Source organism: Sitodiplosis mosellana, unplaced genomic scaffold (assembly GCF_009176505.1).
Source record: "Sitodiplosis mosellana isolate CC-2019 unplaced genomic scaffold, AAFC_SMos_1.0 Smas_scaffold_6226, whole genome shotgun sequence".
Lineage (NCBI taxonomy): Eukaryota > Metazoa > Arthropoda > Insecta > Diptera > Cecidomyiidae > Sitodiplosis > Sitodiplosis mosellana.
In genome coordinates, this window is record NW_022601467.1 from 15329526 (window position 1) to 15355579 (window position 26054).

The following is a 26054-nucleotide window of genomic DNA, read 5'->3' on the forward strand; positions in this document are numbered from 1 at the left end:
CACAACAACAACAGCAGTAGTAGCAGCATCAACATCAACAACGACAAAATATGCTGATAGTTCATTGTACAGTGTACACCCACCTGGTAATTTTCCTTCAAACTTCACATGTGTGTTGTGCGTTGTCTATTTTTCACAATTCAAAAGCTTTGTAATGGAGTGTGTGGATTGGAACAGAAATCGCATTTACTTGCTTCATTCACACGTTCGTTTCAATTCTTCAACTCAGTTCTGTGTATGTGTATGTGTGTTTTTTTTTAAATTTATTTCTATCGCTTTCTCCCTCTCGGTTCTTTTTGTTCGTTTAGATCCCATTCGAATACAAAATAAAATCCATGCATTCGATTTTTCCGATGAACCAAATTCGTTACAACTTTAACACATGCAGCCTGAAACACCCACTGTACGAGCTTATCTGTATTTTTTATGAGCCTCGTTTTTTGGTGGTGCTGTTGTTGTTGCTATTTTTCCTTCTTCAAAGCGTTTCGCTATCCCATTCGATGCTTCTGTCTCTGTCTTTCTTTTGGCTGGCATTTTTATTAGTTTTCCAAAGCCATCAATGAATTTTGCTGTTGCACTCGTTCGTTTGTATGTGTTTGTGTGTGTGCATGTGTTTCTAAATTGTAAATTGGATTGCATGGGAGAATTTATTAAATGGGTGGGATCCTCCGCAATCGATTTCATTTTACCGATGAATAATTTGTTTATTCGTGTGGTGGCAATAAGTGCGAAATGGAAAATTTATTTAAAAAAAAAAAATGCACTGATATTTGTTTCGTTTGCGTTGCGGTTCATGGAACTTGTGTGCATTAAAAATGAGGATGGAAAGCATATAGACACACACCAGGCACGGTGTGAAATTGAAATGAATTTATGCATATCATCACGAATGTGCCAAACGTCAGATTGATGTGAATGTTCACACATGCGATCAAAATAAAAGCAAAGCCTTGACAATCGATACGATTTTCTCGCATCGTTTAATATTGGGTAACTAGTTGAATTATTATTGTTTTCTCCACTAGAATTCCTCGAAATCAATTTTCTAATTGATAATCGATAAATTCATAGAAACAAGTTTTTAGTCATCGTCATCGTCGTCATCGTGGTTTGTATACAGCGGGGCCTCCTCAGTCGGAGGACGTTCAGACATTCTTCGGCATACGGCCGATTTCATATGAGGGTGCGCAATATTTTTTTGAGACGAACAATTTTCATCGTACGATGAAACGTGATCGCAGAATAATGTGAAATAATTTTATTATATACCCATTAAGAAGCTGTGAATATAAAATTAACGGCCATTTAACGCGGTTTGCACTTGATTCCGATTCTCTAATAAACTTTACATTTTGCAACGCAAAATCGCATTGATGTACGCATTTCGCCCAGCATGCATCAGTGCGTGTAAGCCATGTAAGAGAGGGAAAAAGTGTCAAAGACGGTGGCGCCCGACGGTGTGTGCCTCACATTTCCTCCCCTTTCGTCGTCTCATTGAGTGTGACTAATATCAATTCAGCATTCAGTGAAGATTCAACGCATCACGTTCCACCGGCGGTTAACCGATTGAAGATTTCTCATTTGGTGCAGACAAATATGGAACAAACAAACAAATAAATTACCGATGTCTAATGTCATTGCCATTTGAATCAAAACTACTTCTAACTATGACTGATTTGGGAAGAGCACGGGCTCGTATTTTGCGCTTCTATTTTCGGTCTTTTCATCTGCGTATCACATTATGGAAGTAAATATGAGCCAATTTACGGCGACAATGCGTATACACCGAAAAAGAAATCCTTATACAATATACACCGACATTCATATGCACAAACAAGTCAAAATGTACGATTTAAATGTTATTCCGGTGGTAAAATGAGCTGGCAAGCTAAAAAGCGAGCGAGCGAGTGTGCAAGCGAGCGAGACAGAGTGAAACGCAAGAAAATATGTACTCAACGGAATGACATGAATATTAATATCGATTTTGTTATTATGTGCCTGCTTTCAGAAATGTGCGGTTTCGAATAACAGGAGCCTCTTACACAATGGATGTTGATCACATTTGTTGTTTTTGTTATCATGATTATGATTTTTATTATTAATGTATTTATTGTTGCCAAATGCGCTGTTTGGAGTTTGGTTTCATTTATTCAAAGCCGATGAATGTGAGAAATGAAAGGCCAAAGTCAAAATAAAGTGGCAGAAGCATCACACATCCATACAATACGATTCACTCGGCTCCTGTTCTCTTTCTTCCTTTCTCTCTCACACACACACACATATTGCGTGCCGCAAGCGCGCTTTCAATTGAATCGCACAACGCAAAACGATTTATTAAATTTGATTAGAATTTGTATTTCCATGAAATCTTCCACGGAAACGAAGTGATAGAATCATTTTTACATTGTGAATTTTGTTGTCTTTTCTCCTTATTTCTTCTATATGACCAAATGAAGTTTATGGTCTGATTAATAACGAATCGATTTTTTAGATTTCTTTTCCCGATTATTAAAATAGAAGAAGATGTAAATTTGGTTTTATTCGGAAATAAATTATCCCAAACAATGTGTGACAACAACACATCATAATGTGTATTATTGCTTCTTAAGTCAGCCCATTGATGTCGACAGTTTTGTATTTACGATGAAATTGTTCTTTATCACGAAAGCTTAATATGTTCAGCAATATTATTGGCATTTCCCACCAATTTTTATTTTTCATGCTATTTCACGGGTACATTTTTTGGAAAGCCATTTCGATGAATTTTCGACACACTTTACGTGTAAGGTGTTGCATTCATATCAATCGATTGGAACTCCGAAAATATGATCAAAAACTGTTTTCCATGAAAGAAAAAAAAATTATACAAGCCAATTTTGGCTCAAGTATGTAATACAAACTCATTTATTCTTCCATTTGCACGAAATAGAAGAACAAACAAAAACAAATACAACTCGATTACCAAATCGGAATTACCAAGCCAAATAATTGGATTTTACCATGTCGAACTGGTGCACAGGCCAATACGAATGTTAAGGACAAAACGAATGGTTGTAGTTTTGGAAATCGATTGAACGCTGTTGGGTGAATGTTCATTCATTAGTTCAATGCACTAACGATATCATGAATACACGAACAGCACCAGCTGAGGCACACTCACACACATACCAAAACGAAAAAAAGCACATCAGAACGACCGTATGTTGCGCGTCTGAATTGGCCTAGACCTTAAATAATAACGTATTTATCTTTGCTAACGACTGCAGCATCAGTCGTATTTAAACCACCCATACAAAAAGTGCCAAACTCAACAAACATACAGACAATTGATTAGTATATGACTCAATTGCATTGAGATTTGTCTCTTTCTCCCTCTCTCTCTCTCTCTGTCTGTCTATCGGCCATTTTTTTGTTGCTGTTGAAAATCAACGAGCTACTATGAACGAGCTATGAAAAACCCATTTACTCTTCATAGCTCATAGTCATTTATACCATGTTTAGGCGCATTAATTCAATTCACCGAAAACTTGCTTAAAACATTTTAGTCAAAGTGACAAGGTCTTAACTCATTTTGTTCGGTTGACACAAAGCAAATTGCAAAAGCAACAGCAGCGGCGGCGGCGGCGGCAGCAGCAGCCGTGCTACAGCATCCGACGCATCATGCACCCAAAACTAGTTCATTGACAAATTAACAGACTCGACGCAGCCTAACACGGAATCGCACGAATTTTTTTTCTTGTCTTTTTTCAATTCCAATTTGAAATTGTCAGTTGCTGTTTTTTTAGATGAATATTCAAATCTTGGCAAATTTGCCGAAATGACTAAACACGTTTTATAACAGTTTATAGCAGTTTTATTCCCATATTAAATATTGAACTCCCCCGTAGCCAAATAACTTGTTGAAAACATCAAGGATCGGATGACTGATTTGAATTCTACATTTTTTCTACAATTTTATGGAACCTAGCATCAAGAGAGGAAGATTCAGTTTGTGGAAATTTCAATTTGTGGCCAAGATTTGAGTATTACCGATTTTGGACCAATTTTCAAGACTCGTCCCGATATCGAACGAACGGGCAGACATATTTGAGAACAGACAATTGATTTGAATTCTACAATTTATCTACAATTTTTTGGAACCATTCTTCATTCGAAAAAAAATTCGATTTGTGGAAAATACGTTTTTTGACCAAGATTTGAGTTGTCCCATTTTATAACAGTTTTTCGATAGCCGATTACTCGAAAAAATTGTTCCTACATAAAAAAAGTAAAAACACTACATTAAAGTACATAAAATCTACAATTGAAATCGCCCTACCCATAGGTTCTGACATAGTCTGATCTCGTTGATCCTGGCCCCCGAGGGAAAAGTGTGAACCCCGACGATTTTTTTGGACCCGTTGCCATTTTCGGACCTTTTTTTGTTGTTTTAGACCTCACTTTCTTCTGGATACCGGTTTTACACTAGATAGAATCGATTTTTGAGAGCGAGGACCTTTTTTTTTTTTGCTCTTCAAATTCGAAATTGCGGATCACCCCCCCCGGTCAGCAATTTTTTTCGGGAAGAAATTTACACTAGATAGAATTGATTTTTTTGACCCCCCCTTGAATTTTTGGCTTGGCCCCCCCTGAATTTTTTGGTGTCAGAACCTATGGCCCTACCCGAAGTCATTTCGGCAAATTTGCCAAGATTTGAATATTCATCTGTTTTTTTTGCGTCGTGTTTGTCTAATTATGGGAAATAACTAAATACTAATCATTTTTCAAATTGTGTATTTTTTGTTTATTCTGAGCATTAACTTCGAACGACGGAATAAAACAATAACCGATTATATTGCGGAAAATATGTTTTTTGCTAGACGAAATATCATTTATTATTCATGTATGTAATGGGTTAATTTAACACCGCACCCTTTTCGATGACCCCATTCAATCGATCATAATAATTGAGTTTTTGCTACTCATTTGGCTTTGCACAAATCAACCGCAACAACAATAATAGCCGCAGCAGAAGCAGCACCAACAGAAAAACACAACAATTTGAATTTTGATGACTTCTCTTTTTTTTCAGAGCGATGTTCAAACATTCTCGGCCTTTTTCAGAAGGTGATTTAATTTCGATTTACGCATTGATTAAATCGATGGAACAAGTGCTTGTGCCGATTAAAAATTCATTGAAAAACAATTAATTCATTAAAGCAGGCCATACTATTGACATGAATTTAAAACTTTTTAACTGGCTTTTGACCTTGATGCTCTCGAAGCGCTTGCTCGCGACATCGAGCGCTCACGCATCCGAAAATCTGTCGAATATCGAATTATTGTGCCGATTCTGTCACTCGATCTTACTCTCTATTGCTCTCCCGTTCGCTCGCTCGCTACCACTCTATCTCAACAGGCAATTAATCAGTAAGAAAAGTTTTTGCTACCATCAAATCCTGATTACCAATGACACTCATTCGAGTGAACTTTCAAATGATTAATGATCTTTTCAAACAGCTGAGCAAGTGTGAGAAGAGAATCATCTTGTAAGTGATAGAGAGAGAGAGAAAGAGAGGGAGAGAGAGATGGAGAGCGAGTGAGAGTGTATATAGATAATGGGACAGCTCATGTTCATTCAATTCTTGAATGAGAGATTCGTGAAGTGTACTTTATTCATCGTTGGCACCGACTAGTGTATTTAGTTCTTGTTCATGTATTATGGTGTAGAACTTTTCGCATCGTATGATGTGCTGTCTGCACGACACGTCGGCCTGGAAAATTGAAGAAAAGTTTCAAGAATTTTTCCTGCTCCACCCTCTCCGACATTATGTGTTATGATATTTATACGACGATGGTTGATCGATGTTGAATGAAAGTGTGACTCTTTGTCGAACCGTACTGAGTCAGTTCATTGGATGGGTGTGTGTGTATGCATAGGGGTATTGCAACGACCATAAAATATATGTATTTCATCAAGTTTATCAAGCTCTTTCCAAGTTTATGCATAGTGTCGAACTTTTGTTCAAGCTCTACCATCTAAATGTACAGTGAAATAATTTACGGGCACGACGTAAGATGGCGTTTTTTCTGGTCAAAAAAGTTGCAATATCCCTTTGTGTGTATGATATGACTTTTTATCAGACACGAATTTATTTTTAAAAGCCGAGCTTTTTCTCCAAAAATTCGAATTTACAAAGCATCCGAAACAAATTCTCGGCTCGGCAGTGAATTGTTGAGTGTTTGTGTAAAATACTTTGTAAACAATCGATCATACAAGTTGAATTTCCTTCGTGTTTTCTCCTTTTTCTTCTTCTTCTTCCTCTTCTCTGTTCACTTTTGGATAAATTCGGGGAATCACTTGAATTCTATTCACTTGAATGACGACGAACTTGATTCAACAATAACCAAATTCCCCATCCAGTAAATCAGTAATATTCCCATCCCACATTACTATTAACATTCGTTGGCTTTTGCTTTGTTTTCATTGTTTGTTGAAACGCATCGAAAAGTTCTTATGAACGCCTATATTTTTCTCCTCGTCGTTCAACAGCTAATCACAAACAAATGAAAAGCCTTCGCACTCCAAATGTCTCGATGTGTGGAGTGTGTGTGTTCTGTATGCGAGAGCACGTCAACTTTCGTAACATACACAAGAGTGAGTGCGTGTGCATATGTTTGTTTTTGTGTGCCCCGACCCCGTTTGTGTGTGTGTGTGGTCCAAGGCGCACGTTATATGTATTCTTCGTTGTTCTTCGCTTTGGCTCTTGAACTTATCTAAATCCGTCATTAACATATGTAATAACTGTTAATCAGCAGCATCACGTGATATGTGAATAACGCCGCTACCATCGCCCATTGTTGCTCGCTTTAAGCTTGATTTGGTGATAGCAAGGGGGAAGACAGTGCTGAGAGCACACGGAGTGTGCAAAATATAGAGAAGAGAGGTGGTGAGTGACTTAAAATACAGACATATATTCGTAGTATCCGTGTTCTTGTTCTTATGGCCATGCCTCATTCACATATTGCTCCCTCAGAACACACACACACATAATATCCATCCAACGTGTAGCACCCACTAAATATATTTTCTTTCTCGTATGTTAAACGAAGTTTTTCGCGAGGCGATAAATCGTTTAATCTCCAGCACGTTGATTCCTTGTAAACAATGGCTATAGCAAACAAATGCAAAGAAGACGAGCGACGAATGAAGTCATTGATTTTTTGAGAGACGAATATATCGTTCGTATGGCGACACATTTATATGCGATATTCATAAGTGCCCACACACACACACACACATCTCCATCCTCTTTCTCTCCATCTCCCATTCTTTTTTTTCTTCTCAAACACACGAAATAAAGTCATATTTGGAATTAGGATGCATTAAATACATTAATTATAATTCATTTTGAAGCAATCGTTAATAAAACCTATTAAAGAGAGAAAACAACGGCGAGCTAAATAAATGTGTACTCGCATTTCGGGAGCGTAATATATGGATTATATTTGTCTGATGAGAACAAAAATCCATAAATAACTGTGTGACATATTCGATGTGTTACTAAAGTTTGAAAAGTATTCGCATTTGCGAACACATTATTAATGATCATTGATATTGCGATAAAATCACCGGACTTTTACGCATTTGTAGCGCTTCAATTATCGCAACGGCTGTAGATTTTGGCCGAAATTTAATCAGTTTCCCCACGTTTTTTTTCCTATTTCAATTCAAATCGATAAATACTGTTACACTTAGCATGTATATCGCCATAAGGAGCATCAATTCTTTGTTTGACTTTATATATAAACTAACAGGGCGAGAGAGAGAGAGAAAGAAATGCACACGCCAAATTAAAAACGGAGTATAATGTGACCATTTATGGTTGACAAATAAAAACCGTACCACATATTATTTCGGTTTGGTTGTTTTTTATTAAAATGTTATTTTGCGGTTTTTGTGCTTGTTGTACAATTCGCATCTCACTCGTTTGTCGCTCACTTGTTTGTCGATGATGTGTTTCTTTTTTCTCTTCTTCTCTGTTTGTTTGTTCGCTCCGCAACATTTGGACTTTCAGATTGGTGTTTGCTGTGGCGAAACGCCTACGATTTTATCAGTGTTATGTGTGTGCGCGCGTTATTCAAAATGTCCATTTTTGTATGTTCATTGTCAATGAGCTAATCTGTTAGCGGGTTTTAATTTCCATGTAATTCAACGGTTTTTTTTCTCCATTCTCTCACTCTCTCACTCTTTCTCTCGTTCTTCGCATTTGTTTACAACCAAGAAGTGCGTTGCTTAATGAATCAGCTCAAAGTTCTTTTATGACGTTCGCATTTATTGATCGCAAAAAAAAAAATTTATGATATTCTATCGAGTTTAAAATAATCATTTATCAAATGTAAATAGTGCCAACGCACTCTCGCAATCGGCCGTTTTGAAACGAAGCAGTAGGAAAACCAAAAACCGTTCAAAACAGTGTGACAATAACGACAACAACAGAAGAAAAAAAAACGAATAAATTAGTATGAATGAGTCAATTGCATTCGATTTCTATATGAATGCAATTGGACATATTGCGTTACACTATATATAGTGGAAATATTGGTCGTATGGTGCGGCGCTAGTTAATATATTCGCTTTCAGATTTTGTGGATTAATCACAGTGAACGCGCGCTTTCTGCATGACCAATTGTGAGTTGAAAATGCTGCGTGTGTGTGTGTGTGTGTATGTTCATGTTCGTGTGTGGGATGGTTTGATAGATGCGACATGCTACATGCAATTCTTGTAACACACAAATTGAATACACAAGAAGAAGAGGAAGCAAACGAGAAAAAAAAAAATTATCGCAATCAAAGTAGTCGACCAAAAAATTGATTTGAACGATAATTAATAGGTAATTAGCCGGAATTTCGGAAACATAACGAATACGTGGCACTGAAATGATTCAATTGTGTTCTGAGGCAATTCGATGCTGCTGCTGTTGCTTTGGTTTTCATGGTCAAATCAATTTTCTTTTGTGGTAAGACACGGTTTTTGGCGGTTTCGTGACGTAACGAAAACGAACACGAAAGTCTCATCCCAACCACCGACGACATATGAGTTTTTTTTATACGATGAAGAGAGTCATGCGATGCGTTGAAGGTGAGTGGCATGAACACATGTTGTGGGTCGTTATTATTGTTGATTCGAATGACAATTTAACACCATAATCATTCGACCGTTTCCAAATTATATTCTTGATTGGATTGTCGTCAAATGCTTTCGGCATAGTTTACCAATAAAATGGCTAAATTTGTGTGATTTGCTAATCACCACCATGATATAATCTATGATTTTTCCTCTTCGTTTTTCTATTTTATTCGCCATCCACAACATTGTTGGAAAAAGTCTAAGAATATCACAATTATGATATTGTCGATACGTAAAAGTATACTTTTCGAAAAGTAATTTATAATGAAAAAAAAAATCGTTGTACGCGGATAGCAACGATAATATAACGAATATTCTTTAATATTGAAGCCACAATGTCTTGTAAGCTTTAATTTATGATAACGATTTTTCTTTGCCCAGTAAGGAGAGCAAGCGAGCTAGCGCGAACAAGCCGTAATGGTGACACATTTGTGTTTACTTCAATAATTCAACGATTATGGAATGGGTGATTCACACACAGCAATATTCATCGAGGCGCTTTGCTCTTTTTTGGAACTCCCATTAATTTTTTTTCTTCTTCTTCTTCTTCTCCGCCGTCATCGTCGTCATTGTCGTTTTTTTTTTGGAAAGTTTTGCTACGTTTGCATGGCTATATGCAGATGCCAGAAATGTTGCGATGAACTTGAGCACGCGTTCGAAAATCGAGTTTAAACCGATGACAAGATACAGTATGCGACCAGAGTATATAGTACAAAATGAAAACAGAGAGAGAGAGAGAGAGACAACATTGTGTTGGCATGAATAAAAATGCGGCTTCAACCCAGAATCGTGGATTGCACTTTGTTATTCAACACTCAGGTGAGCAATGCGAGCCGATTCAGAGCAAAGCAACAGAAACAACGAGCAGAAAAAAAAAGTGGAGCTGAGATAAAAACGTAGGATTTTTTGTATATTGAACCCACCTGCAATTTCGCTAGCCTTGATACATTTCCTTGTGACTCCATTTTTAGTTTGAATAGTGTGTTTTTTCTTCTCGTTTGGTGACTGCAACACGATGACGTGTTTTTCTTAATGCACATACACTTTTTTCCTCTGCCTTCCGACACACAAATCTTGAGTGATTTTTTGTTGTTGTTTTGTTCTCGTGTGTTTGCTTCTTCTTTTTGCTCTTGTCACTTTTTATCAGATGTGTAATCTCTTTTTCTTTGGTTGTTGTTTTTTTTGTTTCTTTTTTCTGATTTTGTCTCGTCGTATTTTGCAGATTTTCTCAAGTCAACTTGATTATTATTAGCTCAGTTTGTTTTATTGTTTTCTTGTGTGTTCGCCGTTTTTCGTCACTTCTTTTTTTCTTGCTTTTTGTTTCCTCTAAGTTTTCAACAGTTTCGTTTTGTGTTGGGTTTTTCTTTTCCTAGCTACTCAGATATTCATCTCTCTTTGGTTGTTGCTGCGTTTTTATTTCGCCTTCACTTGTTTGCTATGTTATTTATTTGGCAGTTTGCGAGAGAATGTTGTGAAGAAATCGAGTGAAAATTCCACTCAAAAACTCAACAAAAAACAACTAAAACATAAATTTTGTGCGAACATTTGGTATTCTTTTCGATAAACGAAGTTATTCACAATGCATTCTATGTGTTTTTACTCAAAAATTCGAGTAATCGATGGATTTCAACCACGAATATTGGTACAATTTAAGCAAACAATTCAATTTAAATCAACATTGGTTGCAATATGTTACATTTACGGTTTCACCGAGTAGCCAACGTAATTGAAAGAAGACAAAAAAAAATAAACCAAACGAACAATTTTGTCGAATTGCAAAAGACGAAAGAGAAGAGAAACAAAAAAAAAACACCTTCTGACACGAAATAGTTTTAATTTAAATCGTTTGGTTTTTCGTCGATTGGAAATCGGTGCGGTGAATTACTATCGATTCCCACGGTTCAAGAGCAAAGAGACTAACTAAAGCCACAATCTGCACAAATACCCGATGAAGCGAACAAACGCCGGTATACTGAGGCGCACAGTAAGTGAGTGTAAGTTATTTGTATGTTTTATATGAAACGAATAAAAGTTGCTTTATTTTGTCGATCAACACAAACACATGCGGCCAAACGCGCGCGCCTGACTCACTTACTTAACACACAAAAGCACGGTTCCAATCAAATTTTTATAAGAATAGCGATACCAAAACGAGAAGAAAATCGTAAGAATGTGAAAAGTACACGACAATTCAACGCTTAACGCAGAAGTAAATGCGAATGTAAACGAGCACAACGAGACTGTATGCAAAAACGGAATCAAAATAATAGCAGCCAACAACAACAGCAGTAGCAGCAGCCAACAGCAACAACAACGACATCAACGCCAACAAAAGAGAGCGAACATCAAAACACCAAGAGCTAAGCAACGGCGGCGGTGGCGACGGCACCCAACGCTGGCTCGGCTGGCATAATACACGCTCAAAAGCCATAGCACAAAATCACGAACAGAGAGCAAAATACACAGCTAAAGAAAAACATCCACACAAGCATACGTATGGAGAGTACGGTGAATGAGCAGTAATATCGGCTGCTCTTTTTGGGCCCGTTAAATTGTGAAGCGAGTGAGAAACAAAGTGTGTGTGCTGTCAATTTAGCATGCTTTTTCTCTTCCCGCTCCTACTCTTTCTTCATACACAAATGAATGAATGAATCATTTTCGTGTGTAATTAAAGATTTACGCGTGTATTAGTTGGCGCTGTGTCCCTGCGTTTTTGTTGCTTTTTTTTCTTTTCCTCTGTTTGTGTATATTTTGCTCATGAAATGCCAACGTACGGGTTCTCAAAGCAATCGATCCATTTACTATAATCGCTGTTCCGTCGATCGATGTAAGGAGCGAGTAATTGAAGTGAAACCCACAAAACACTTTTCATAAACATAATCATATGGTCGATAACATGATTTCCGAACGGTATACGCTTCAATGAATTTTTATTCGGTTGTGCTTTTGCCGTTCGGTGGCAATAAAAATCTGTTGATGATTCACCGGCAAACACAAACCATTATCCAATTCGTAATTTATATTTACATAAAATATCAAATGCCTTTAATGCGAATACAGACGAGAGAAGGAAAACACACAATATATATTTGACAATTACAACAACTCCGTAACAAAGCTCGTTTTTTAGCGTTGCCTCAAATGCAATATCACATTGATGTTTGGAAGCATTAGCATTGATGTTGTCAATCGACTGAATACAGACTAGACACACAGAAAGCAATAAACACAAAATAAAGCTGAATATTCGAAATAGTATAAAGAATTTAGCATCGCGTTTGGAGCACATCAAGATTGACACAGAACAGCACACATACACATGTGTATGTATACAGAAAAAAAAGCATAAATCATTTAAACATCAATACCAAACTGCGGAAACTCAATGGTTCTCGATCAGTGACGCGTGAGCAATTTAAAAACATAAAACAATCAGTCGTAATTTTTCGTTGTTGTTTCTTCTTCCAGTTCTTCACCAGTGTTTGTCTCAATCTCTTTTGAATAAATTCGTTTGCTGTCACGTCACTTTCACTTATTCTCGATTCATTTGTCGCGCTCATCGATTTCGATTGATTTTTCATTGAGAAAGTCATGCAATAATATATTCTGATGACGACAGTTGTTTGTAATAATATACTGGGCCTTGTGCAGGCTCCATGCTTCCAACCTCTCTCTCTCGCACACACTCCAACACAAATCGACATACACTTTCTCAGCGACACTTGCACACAAACAAGCGAAGCGAAAAAAAAAACAAATGGAGCAATTTCATTCTGAATCAAAAGCCTGAAAATAAATTTCGAACAAAAAAATAAATAAATCGTGTTGTCAGCGTCGGCCAAAGTGATGCAATCCAATCGATTCTGGCATAACGGCTGAAGCTAATCCGACATTTTCGAATATGAGAAAAGTTTTTCGGTGTCGGCGCATTTTGTTAAGAAAATATTGATTGGGTTCGAGATTTTTCCTTTCTATTCTTGCTCATTCGTGCAATCAGACTCACTCATATGCGAAAATCCGATTCGAATGAACCAATAAAAGCATGAAAAGAAGCACAAGACGACGACAACGACGACGACGACGACGACGACGACGATGAAGAAACATCAGCGAAAAAAAAACAACACGCCGATAAAATCAACGCAACAAACGGATGTTTTCGAAAAATCAATTGAAATCCAATTCATTTGAACAATTATCCGATACTGATGCAACCGCTCTCGGGACGAAGGAAAAATAGCCATGGCTTATTGCCGTAGAGAAAAACACTTATACGCAATCGAGGTTAAGTTTTCCAAAAATGGTAACAGCTTCTCCGCCCAATAAGTCCATTAATCGGTGTGTGAGAGCTGGCGGACAGTCGGTTGGATCAGCGAGTGAAAGAGCAACAGAGAAAATCACTCAAACGGAAAACGGGATTTATGTTTAGAAAACTGGCATTCGCTTTTTTATTCGCGTTGATAATTATATTTTGTGAGTGAGCGTGTGATACTTACGTCAAGTGGCCTTTCGAAAGAATTATGCATTCTTCATCAGCGTTGAATCAGCATACAACATCCACTTAAGATCCAGAGCGAAAGAAGCAGAACAAAAAAAAACGTTTAGCTGTAAAAATAGAAAATTAATTTCGAAGCAATTTTCTTTCCATTTGTTTCATTTTCGATTTCAATGAGAAGAAAAAAACAATGTACCGGGCAGGGCTGCAATGTAGCAGCATGCAAAATATTTCAGACCAAAACAACAAACAAAACACAAGTCAGTTTGAATTTGGATAGTTTATTTATTGCAGTTTTGTTATTTTCTTTGCGCAGTCCCACTAAATGATTTTTCGGTAAAGTTTTTAATTACAATTTTGTCTTTTTTGTCTGTTCACTTCTTCTTCTTCTTCTTCTTCTTCTTCTTCTTCTTCTTCATCTTCGGTTGGATTCTTTTTCATTCTGGTTAAAAGTTTATCAATTTCATAATGAAGTTTATGACTGATTTGTTTCCTCTTCTTCTCTTTTTTATTCTTCCTGTTTTATACTCTCGGTGCTATAGATTTGAACACATTTTGGGTTGGTTTATTCATTGGATGATTGTAGCGGTTGATTTGTTTGAATAGTTTTGGACTAACATATATACTAAAACATTTCAATAATTTTCACACAGTTTTATGTTTTGGTTGGATTGTTGTTGTTTTTTATCTCTTTAAATAATGTCAAACGTAAGTGTTTTCAGCCGAATGAATAAAATTTGGATTCGATTCGCCTACTTCTGGAACTGGAAACACATTTAATACATAGTTTTTTTTTATTGTTGTATACAATTACATATGAAATAGTGTTTGCATCTAATGCTGGAATGGAGGTGCAATTGTTCCAAATTTTTCGCTGATTGCATTGACAACACACGGTATTAAAAACTATTTCAAATTGATTTCGGGTGTTTTTTTTCTTCTTCTTCAAAATTTTTCTTCGTCATTTCTCTTGTTCGTTATTTATTTGAAACATTTACACGGATCTATTCACTCAATCTCCAAATTCTCAAAAAAAACCGTCAAAAAGCGATTTCCAGTGAATAAAGTTTCTTGGTTTTGATTCATGTTAACGTACATTTATGATCCTTATTGTTTGTTATGTCGTATAAAAAGAATTCGAATCGTTATCTATGGATCTGCACAGTCGCAATCGACTTTTTTCTTTGGATTATATTTGCTGCTTTCTTCTCTCTTGTGTTTTTTTTTCTCTTTGTGCGGAGTAAGCATTGAGCAGTTTGTAACTCGCCATGACCGTTTTCTGAGCTGGAAATAGTTTTGAGATGGTATGGTATTTATAGTGGGCCAATTTATAGTTTGACTTGTCATTTGCTCAATTCGTTCACAAGTCAATTATGAATGTGCAGACGACGCAGAATGGCAAACGATTTTCCGCATTTTTATGTACGATCAAAAAGGATAATAAAGACTAATGACGCTTTGTAGCTTAGTTTGACGGTTTTTGGAGAATGTTGAATAGTTTCTTTTTTCTCGGGTAGTTATAATAATATGTTTGGCCTAAATCAGGGTACACATCTTAACGAAAAGAAGGTTACATAAAGTGTTGTTTAGATTCTATTTTAATAGGATGAGCCGGGTAAAAGTTGTTGCCGTCGAAAAAGAAGAGAAGCAACATTTCCCAATGAAATTTGTGCGATCTGTTTCTACTTGACACTCGGAGGCGGAAATCCGCTCCTTGCATTTTGTTCTTTTTATGGAAAAAGGGAAGACACTTTTTGTTTGAAGGGAAGGCATTTTCAATGCAAATAAAGGGGTAGGTTTTTTTGTTTTGGATAAGTCAAGTGTGTGTGTGTGTGTATGTGGTCGAAGAACATTGAAACTGGTTTGTAGGGGGGGGGGGGGGAGAACGTTGATAATATGTTTGGGAAAATGATAACACTTTCATTTGACCTCATTTTTTGGTATTGTAAATGTTTATAATAGACTTGCTTCTAAATTTTAACATCAAAAACATGATTGCGCCTTTTGTAGTGCTTAAATTCAGCATCTGCTATATGCTATATATTTTGTGAGTAACGTCGTGCTCTCGAGATGAACATTTTCGTTTACAAATTTATTATTGTTGTTTTTCTTTTTAATAATTATTATTTTCTTTTAAATATCTTAAACACGGTATAACAAACATAATTATTGGTTGGTGGGACATATGGAACGTAGCGTCTAAGATCATATTCAATCATTGGTTGCTGTTGTTGTTTTTGTTGTTGTTTTTGTTTATCTGCTTTGTTGGCTTAAATTCATTTCTAAACTTTTTCACACGACGAATATTAATGGTTTTATTAGTACTTTTGTGCTAGATTTCTATTTCACCCAGTTTTTTTTTTTGAGTCTTACGTGAATTTCCGAATAGTCGGCTACTGGCTTGGCACTGTGTTCAATGCTCCAGATACTCGAATGATGCATTATGCCTAATCTCGATTACTCCATTCAATTTGGATTTTTTTCCCTTGTTCGGCTGTTGTTGTTTGCCAATCTGTGCAATCTATTCACATACATTGCCATTTCATACATATTTATGTATAATCACACTGACATAATAAAGCATTTTTCACCATCAAAAATATGAATTTCGCCAATTTTACCACATTGACACACTTTCCAAACGAAAATGCATCCGTTTATTCACGCGAAATAAAGCAAAACTGGAATAATGAAATTGCTCATCATCATATTTCTCTCTCTCTCTCTCTCTCATGCTCTCGACGTTTGGCTCACAGATAGTAGCTACTCCTGCTCCTCTCTTTATTCCACATGGCAAAACGCTTCTATCCGATTTCATTCGTTCATCACTTGTATTTTTGGCATAGAAAAAAAAACTTAAAACTTTGTTACAAATGCATATTTTGAGATAGTTTTCATTTCATATTTGTTCATGTTTAAAAGCAGCTTATAAAAATATCAATTTTTTATATTCATTTCTCGTACGAACACTAAACAATTATAAATGCCTAATGGTTTTCACATTGTCATGCAGTTATGGACATTTGAGTTTGTTTGTGTGTGTGTGTGTGTGTTGTGAATGTTTTGATGCGCTTCCGAAGCGCACATATATATATCATATATCGGACACATATTCAATCATCTAAAATTTCAAAACTCTACATAAAATACATGAATGTCGAATTTTTCTTCTTTTATCTCTGTGCGTATTACGCATTTTTATTCGTTTGAGGGAATTAAGGTCATAAATGGTTTTAAACATCGTGGTTTATATTTGGTTTTGTTTTCTAAATACATGTCTAAAGCAAATGTTTTTTTTTCTTCTATCGATTTTTTTCTCTCGCAAATTATGCTAAGCATTTTCAACTTGTTTGCCTTTTTTTCAATTCAAATTTTTTTTTTGGTTCAATTTTTATTCTATAATCAAAACTTACATAGACATCAAATTTATAGTCAGTTAATGCTTTATCTGGTTCAAAAAATACCATGTACTCAAACATGGTACGTAAATTCGCATTAGGGGATCGTGTATTTTTCTTCACATGGATGGGTAGTTTGGTTTTAGTTAATATAATTTCTGATTTGAGCAAAAAATATATTTATTCTCTCTGGAGCGTCGACATCCATAAAGTATACCGTTTGACCGTGTTCAGTGGAAATAAAATCGGCCAGCGATTTTTCAATAAAATACTTTGTTAAAACTATGTGAGGGTCTTTTTTTTCTCTTTTTCTTCATTTTTGGTTTGTTATACTTTGTCATTTCTTTGGCTTCAGTTTCTTCATCATAATCACATCTACCAAATTCCTCATGGATTTTCAACAAATATTTAAGATTATTTTTGAACTTCAGTTTTTTTTTATACTAAAACACATTTACGTCTAGAGTGTAGATTATACATAAAAATATGATTTGTTTTGTGTGTATGTATGTGTGTGTGTGGGGGGGGGGGGGGGGTATTTCATTTAGTTCACACGACGTTGTGCTACCGTTACATGTTTTACACTAACAATTAGTTTGAATAACATCTTTTGTTTTTATTTCTTTGTCACGTAAACATATTCATAAATTTTATTTGTTTGTCGTATGTTTTCACCTAATCATTTCAGTTTTCGATTTACGATGTCTACAACACTCACTGTCAAATGGATTCTAGAAATAACGCAACGACCAATAAACGATTTCTATTATAAAAAGTTATGGGGACTCTGGTTTTTATTATTATTAATTTATTTAAACACTCAATACGATTTTCAACGTGAACTAATTTTTGTCATCAATAACGCAGTTTTGAACCCTACATCAAATACTTACTTTTGTCTCTATTTATTATATGGTATTGTATTGAACGAATCCATTTTACTTTTCTTTTTCTTTTTACGCTGATTTTCTATTCAGAGTGCATAGACAGGTATCGCATATTTCTTTTTCTTGTTTAATCATTGTTTCATCATTAACACACGACTAATTTGTTAAAACTATTTGTACACATTCAATATTGGGGAATGGGGGAGGGGAGCCGTATCAAATGGTGTTGGTTTCATCTATCATCAGAAATTGGGATCAGATTATTGAATCCAAATGATTTAATGCGAACAGATTGTTCTTTGATTTTTGCCTTGGTTACAACGACTACTTTCGTGAATATTTAAGGAATTTTAGCGCTGAATCTCATATAATGTTCGTCCTTTTTGGATGTTAGGCTAAATTGTATGCTTTTCTCGTATACAGTTCGACATTCGTTACAAAACAGACAATAAAGGTTTAGGATGAATGGAGCGCCATTTGACACGCACCCTCACATCTAACGGAATTCCTCTTGACGGCAAATGAATCGAGAAGAAAAACACTTCAAAAGAAAATGGACAATATTTAATCGATTGTCTTTGGCGGTGATTTGAATAGCTAACATAAAAACATACCAGAAGGAGGAAAAACAATCGGAATACACACACGCGCGTGTACCGACTAGGTGCTATAAGCGGATGCTGTTGCTGTTTGGATTAGGTTACAATTAAATTGCGACCCATTCATGTAGACTTAGGACAAAAATAAGTGTAAAACTCAAAACGGATATTAAAGTTTAATGCAGTTTGACCATTCAGCCCATGGACATTCCATATCATGTTTGGCTTTGTACGATTTTGGGGTTGTGTTTGCTTAGGCTAGCACGGATCACAACATAGCACAACATTTAATTGTTGTTGTCGTCGTCGTTAAGATCCGCAACCGCTTTTAATATTTTATGAAAAAATGTTTGTGTGTTTGTATGAGTGGCGGCCATAACGCCTCGGACGGACAGCATACTCTAATGTAATAGAAACACAAAAGCATGCTGTCCATCCGGGGCGTTATGACCGCCACTCGTTTGTATGAATCCAAGCAAATGGATTCTAGCATTCCGTATGCGAAAATGAAAATAATAGGCAATTCTGTATTTTTGATTCCAATTTAGCTTCGAAAATCGCTTTTCAAAAGCTATTCCGTTTGACAAATTCGTATGGATAGTTTTAGCAATCTCGTGTACATGTAGATTGTAGAGAATCAATATTTGCACAAAAACATCCATTTCGCACACACATTGACCACAGCTTGATCACATCACACTAGTTAAATGTAATATATTCGCTAGGCCCAACGTCTAAATATTCCGGCTGCAAGTACACGGTATTTGGCTGGCTCAAAGATGCGAGCCGAAGTAATATTGTTATAGGGATATTCACAACATTCAATTTTATTTTCGGGGTTGTTTGATTCAAATGTGTTCAAATGAAAATGCGAAAAATTCCCCCTCACCAATTCAATTAATGACCTGCAATCAATGAATTGAATGTCGGATTTAAATAAATTATTGCTTTCACTTTTTTCGGCAATGAATCAACATTTAAATTCGGGTATCGCGTCAATCCTTTGGTTCTCATTCGCACAATCGTTTTCGCTCACCTAAAATTCGCACGGCATAAATGTTAATGTGTGCAAAAGCTTTTTCATGTCGACACTAGATTCATTATTATTACAGGTGATTTTCAGTGTCTATTCGGTTGCGACTTCAGGAATTTTCATATTTCCAGCAAATTTGGCAATATTTCCACTCAACATGCTCGGAACAGCATCAACAGAAAAGAAACAGAATGAAATCATTGAGATTGCATTCTATACGCAAATCCGAGAAGAAAAAATAAAATCTCTGAACGAGACAAAAGAGATGATGAGAAAAAAAACTAATTCAATTTATATTGATTATTATGCGTGCTAATTTTTCTTTCTTTTGCTTCGTAGGCGCCGAGAGTTCAGGTCACATTCTACATACGCATCAATTTTTGCTCTCGTTCGAGCTGCTGCGAGCTATAAACAGACGAATGAATAATTGAATGGAACGAATCGTACATTTTACGGGGGCTGCCAAATGCTGATGATTTGGCACATTTTTCGTTCGCACATTGCAAATTGACCGGGAAAAACAAAAACCCGGCCCGAATCGCATTGAAAACAACCGATGCGAAGAACGTAACTGACGTTTTTTTGGCGAAACAAAACAAGAATGAATTCACAGATTTTACAGAATAGGAAGTATCTTGATTCGCTGGTGTGCGTTGATGTGCTTTTTTCCCCAGTTCAAGACACATTATCAAACCCCTTGCACAGGAATTGTGGTGGTGAAATGTTTCGGAAGCATGAAGTGTTTCACGCTCGTGATTGTTAGCATATTAGTAGCAATTTGTGAACAGTGTGTGGCTTATGGTGGCCCTTTTAACAGAACACTCTCCTTCAATCTTTCCTTATTTTCATCTCTATTTTTCTTTCTCTCTTCCAACCGAATTGGGAGTCTCTCTATCTGTGCCTTTCACTCAGTCAAATGTATCAATTTTTAATAATATATGTGTATAACTGTTGGATAACATGTCTGTTCCCTTTGCTCTACGTCGAATCATTCGACTTGAATGTCGATCCACATGAATAATAAGCCCCAACAATAAAAGCACGCCATGGAGAAGGTTTTGCGTGTTTTTTTTCTTCTTCTCATTTTTGTTTTTCTTACGTTTCGTCATCAGGAAACAACTAAGGAATAAATAATTTCGAAGAAGAATGGTCCCAACACAATGTGTGTGTGTTGTGTTTTTTTTTCTTCCGAAAGAATTAAGTTTTTGGCGTATAAAATCGAATTAATTAACCAAAAGTGTGACATTTTTTTTTCTCAGTCGCAATACGTATTACGTGCGATTTGTTGAAAATGAAAAAAATAAAATCGTTTTGCGAGTTTCAAAAGACTTGCCGCAGAAATTATTTACTAATCCAGTCATTTTCGGTTCGGCGCTCAAACAACAAATACTTGCTAAAATGCAGCGAATTATGTGAGTGTGTGTTTTTTTTCTACGTAAAATCAAGTTTGTTTGCCATATATATTCTATCTTTCTATTATTTCACCTCCAGAGAGTAAAAAAAAAATCGACTTGAGCCATGTGTGTTGCATGTATGTATCTATCACTAAAAAAAAATCCCTACTGAAATGACTTGCGTACTCGCGTTGCGGTAATTATATTGTCATTGGTGTTTTTCTTACACTCTGAGTATCATTTGTTGAATTGGTATTTTTACAGTAATTTTTTTTTTAATCTTTTCGTCAAACAACAAATGTAATTGAATTTTGATAGAAATAGGTTTTTTTCTTCTGATTTACGTGTTTACTGCTCATACGCTAAGTTATCGGTGAGTGTGCAGGTGCATGTCGTTGTTAATCGAGACCAGTTTTTCATACATTCTCCTCTCTCTCTCTCTCTCCTCTCTCTCTCTCTCTCTCTCTCTCTCTCTCTCTCTCTCTCTCTCCCTATCTCTGTCTTTCTTCGGGTTTGTTTTTCACGCTGTTGAAGCACTTTTAATGTATACGCAATTTGCGAGATTAATGTGTGTGCTTGTGAGAACTGGATTGGCGGCAGGGAGAACAAGTTGTACGGAAACAAAAATAAGCAGTAGTTAACACCAACGACAAACACCTGATGATTGTTTTCAACACTTTTTTCGTTCTTCATTCATCCGAGAGAGAAAAAAAAGACTAGATTTTAATACGGATTTGATTAAATTATATCGATTTGTTTAACTTATTCTTAAAAATGTTCACAGATCTAAAGCAAAGCTCAATTGAATTCTTCTTCTGTTCATAGTTAGTTTTTTTTCTCTCTTTTTAAATCGTATACATAACGCATAAACCATATATTCAATTCAAAATCAAACGATTGGCGGAATATGACAAATTTTTTTGTTTCGAAAAATAAAATTACGTAAAGTGGGCAATATAAAAAGAATATTTCTCCTATATTTTGTTTGTTTGTTTGTCCTTTTGTTATGTTTAATTCGTGGCTTGAGTACTTAGCGTAATCGCTTTGACCGTGATTCAAGTGTTGTGTGTGTGTGTGATACGAGCGTAGTTCGTACTAAATGTCAATGTATGTCAAAGTATCAAAATACACATAAAATGCTCATAATAATGTTCTATGGTGTGATCGATAGCCGATCGGATTGTGTGTATGTTTGGTTTTTCCAACAACATGAATCATAAATGGAAGATATTCAGCAAATGATGCTCTAGCGGCATCTATACGGTAGAGTTTGGAAATTTGATTAAATGATTTTGTCACAAGGTTTACCCAAATATTGGAAATGGTATTTGTCAAAAATGGCATTTCAAACGTCATTTATGATTCATGTTAGTGAACTTCCGATAGGGACAAACAGAACTCTGAAAGGTTTAGGATCTGTTGAATATAATAACATTGTGCTTCACAGCGTTGGGTTTTTCACTTTCATTCGACATATCCAACTCCAGCAATTCAATCCGAAGTGTCTGCGCTTTAAATTTACTTTCATCGCCGGCATTCCTTTGTGCTTATGTTATGCAAAATATATCGTTCATGCGTTGGGCAAACATTAAAAACATAGATATTTTTTTGGCGCTAAAGTATATTTCTTCATTAAAAACAATGACTAGCTCCACTGATTCACCGGCAATCGCAATTGCATCAACGATTCAGCTATTTAAAATCAGAATATTTTCTTTTTATTCAGACACGTAATCAATTCTATTCGATGAACATATGACGACGACAATGATTGTGTTTGTGTATTTTCTGTCTTCAGATGGCATTGTTTAAAATATCGCTAAGTCACCACAGTCCATGGCATAGTCGAAATCTTCGCCGCCCAAATCTTCAATGCCGCTTGTATGGAAATCAAATGCACCGATATCAGTGTGATAGATGCCGGCATGCGATGTTTCGACTAAATTCGTACAGTGTGTTGTTGGCAGAGCGTGCAACGTGAACGTATCTTCACATTGTGTCCAAGTCAACCCTATGCACAGACAAATATACATTGAAATATATACATTTATTGTTCACAACAACTCAACACAATTTCATCATTTTCGTTTCTACTGTTTTATGTTTTGAAATTATTGTTCAAATTGTCACACACAGAGTTGAAAGAAAAAATGACTTGAACTTGTTTATATAAATCATTTGATAGTCTGTAAACCATGCGATGGTCTAAAACAAACCAGAACGATATGCATAGTCAAAAAAACAACAAATACTTACCACCACTCCAAATGCCATTCGGTAGTGTTGCCCAGCCAAAACCATGTCCCCAAGGTAGAACGCATGCTAATGTCGCCCTTGTATCGGAATCATGTGTACTTTTGCTTAGTATAGCAACGGCCGCATCACTACGTATATTCTGTGCATAACGCACAGCATCACGATTACTTCGTCTAGACGAGACTTCGGAATTCGTAGCAGCTGTTATAGTAAATGATATCGAAGGTTCAGAATTGAATACAAGTCAAGCAAAGCAAAAAAGGATCGTAAGTATTATTTCACAAAAGCTTTTCTATACGTGTATGTGTATCATCGAAAATCGATTTCAGCCACACATGTGTGGGCTTTTCATACTGGAAAAGTGAATCACATTTTTCGCTGGATTTTCAGTGACTGTGGTGTGTTACTCTTTTTTTTTTGCTCAAAAATTTTAATCCGATTTATGGCAATATTTTCTTCTTTGGCAGAAAAAAAAAGAAGTTTTTTTTCTTCTCTTATTATCTGAAGCCGATTTTCAAAGGCAACTTACGTCTTATCCGGACTAGTGGCCGTCGTAACACGCCAGTTATATGGGATTTATCAATAATAAGCTCTATTTGTGGCGCTGGTGGCAGCTACCATAGCAAAAGAATGGAGAAAAATGCCGTGATTTAATGATGAGATACAACACTACTAGTACATGATATTCGAGAGTTGAGAGAATTTTCGAAATGAATTCTAATAGAATAAATACTGCATAAAAACTTACCGTTTTTGAAATCGCATTAATCCAGTCGCTAAGGAGAAGAAGAATAAGAAAAAAATTTATTGAAAGCAATCCAATTAATATTGGATGAAGAGGAAAAAAAGCGCTTAAAATCATAAGATTTATGGAAAATTATACATCGTATTTTCTATTCTGATAATCGATCTATTTTCATATACATAAATACAAGAAGGACTCACACACATACACACTGGAACAAATGGCAAGGGAAATGCAATCGTTTTGAAAAAACTATCCGCTTTATCGTTGAAATATTGTTACAAATGTCGAATGTACAGTTTTTAATCCGTCTTACGTTTACATTTTCTCAACCATTCCGGGGTGTGTGTGTGTGTGTGTGTGTGTGTTTGTTTGTGTTTTTAGTGGTGTGGGTGGTTTTTGGGCAAAGCAAATAAAGACTCTTCCTTTCTCATTCGATCTCATTCATTGCCTGCTTGTCTGACTGTCTTTTTCTTTCCTTTCCCTTCTCTAAACAACAAAAACCACCACCGCCACCACCTCCATCCATGCATAAAATGTTTTGCATGCTTGAATGGGATTTCAATAAATATGTTAAATACTTCGCTTTTTCACAACAAAATGAGATTTACGTAATTTTAAATGCTATTATATGGTTTATGTATATCATGTATAATTAATGTATTCAAATCAGAAAATGTCGGTATAGAAAATTGTCAGTTTGCCCGAATAACAAAAATGATCCAGTTATAAACGGAAATACGTATCTGCGGTGGCATTTATTTCGGTTTTCAGATTTTAATGAATTTAGTCATGTGTCATGTATATCGTACACTGTATATTGATGCGACGAACGCTTTTGAGTTGGGCAAATTCATTGAAAAGGCTCCATACTCCACAGCCAACCAAATTTAACATATTGACTTCATCATACATTGCAAAAAATGGTTTCCCGGTTTTTTTTTTCTTTCTCTGTAACGAGAATTGTGTGTCGAGTAATTTTATTTCCATTTTATCTATTTGTCGTTCTGAGAAATTTGACGAAGACATACCGAGAGTTGCATTTTAAAATCTACATTCAAATATTATTTACAATTTATTTTTTCATCAACTCAAACTCTGGTAGAAATGAATTTAAATTAATTTAACTGGAACTGGGGGATTGGCATAACAAATTGAAACCATAGAAAACTAGTCTCTAGCATTAAAACCTTTGCAAACATTTACTTGACTTCTGCTTCGGATCGTGCGAGCATCCAATAAACTTTTGACCTTTTTCGCCTTGAACCCACAGCGATCAGTTGCGATATGCTACATCCATCGGGCAATGGAGGACGCTTTGGAATTTGTCCCGTCCACTGAGCAATTGCCAACATCTCAGGGGCCTCTTTTACCAATATCTTGCCGACCGGCGACGATCTGCCTGGCTCCTAAATCAATTATGACGGAGAAAATGCGAATTGAAAATGTTCAATCAATTTTTTATTTTATTTCTTCAGCCTATGATTGTGATGGCGAAAAAAATTCATATAATTTGTTTATAAATCAGCTTAAAAGCTTTTTTGTCGCCCCACTCTGTCCATTAATTAATGAACCTTTTTTTTCGCCGAAAGTGAAATTTAATGAAATTATACTTACGGTGAACCAGGCCATTGTTGAGTCATCATACAGCACAACCCATTCTTCAGCCCATCGATTCCATAGCAGTTGTCCTGCATGCAAATTAAAATAGAGACAACCGTTATTACCGTTCAATCAAGGTCGCTTTCTTCGTATACAAATACATGGGAAAGATTTGACGTAAGACGCCAAGACGCCTCTACGCGTGGAATGCTCGAAGCTGTCATCGTACACATATTGAACACGAACATTGTCGTTTACACAATCGCACTCACACAAATGAACGCATCGATAGTGCCCGCTCAATATATGTACGATGACTGTTTTGAGTGTCCCTCGCCTAGAGTGCTGCTTGTCATTTTTCGTCGTTTATTAAGCGATCTTGGTTCAATTGATAGAAAATAGGACGAACGAATTCTATGTGAGTGGGAGTGTGTGTGTGTGTGTGTGTGTGTGTGTGTGTGTGTGTGTGTGTGTG

The 26054-nt window shown here is 36.0% G+C and overlaps 2 protein-coding genes across 4 annotated transcripts in view; both read right to left on the reverse strand.

Moving 5' to 3' along the window:
* LOC129578157 (uncharacterized) overlaps nt 1-11139 on the reverse strand; it is an 18131-nt gene extending 6992 nt beyond the window's left edge. The window contains exons 1-2 of one of the 3 annotated variants that reach the window (XM_055466319.1): nt 10984-11001; nt 10094-10605 (exon numbers count right to left, since the gene is read on the reverse strand). In XM_055466319.1, the coding sequence (XP_055322294.1) occupies nt 10094-10210 (117 nt within the window). In that variant the 5' untranslated portion in view covers nt 10211-10605; nt 10984-11001. Of the gene's footprint in view, nt 1-10093 lie in introns of all 3 variants that reach the window. The other 2 variants (XM_055466320.1, XM_055466322.1) reach the window with 2 other exon arrangements.
* A 2881-nt stretch (nt 11140-14020) lies between these two features.
* The window catches only part of LOC129578158 (uncharacterized), a 22649-nt gene continuing 10615 nt past the window's right edge, over nt 14021-26054 (reverse strand). The window contains exons 4-9 of the mRNA XM_055466324.1: nt 25595-25668; nt 25184-25386; nt 23981-24008; nt 23762-23846; nt 23233-23433; nt 14021-22987 (exon numbers count right to left, since the gene is read on the reverse strand). Of these exons, the coding sequence (XP_055322299.1) occupies nt 22785-22987; nt 23233-23433; nt 23762-23846; nt 23981-24008; nt 25184-25386; nt 25595-25668 (794 nt within the window). The 3' untranslated portion in view covers nt 14021-22784. The remainder of the gene's footprint in view (nt 22988-23232; nt 23434-23761; nt 23847-23980; nt 24009-25183; nt 25387-25594; nt 25669-26054) is intronic.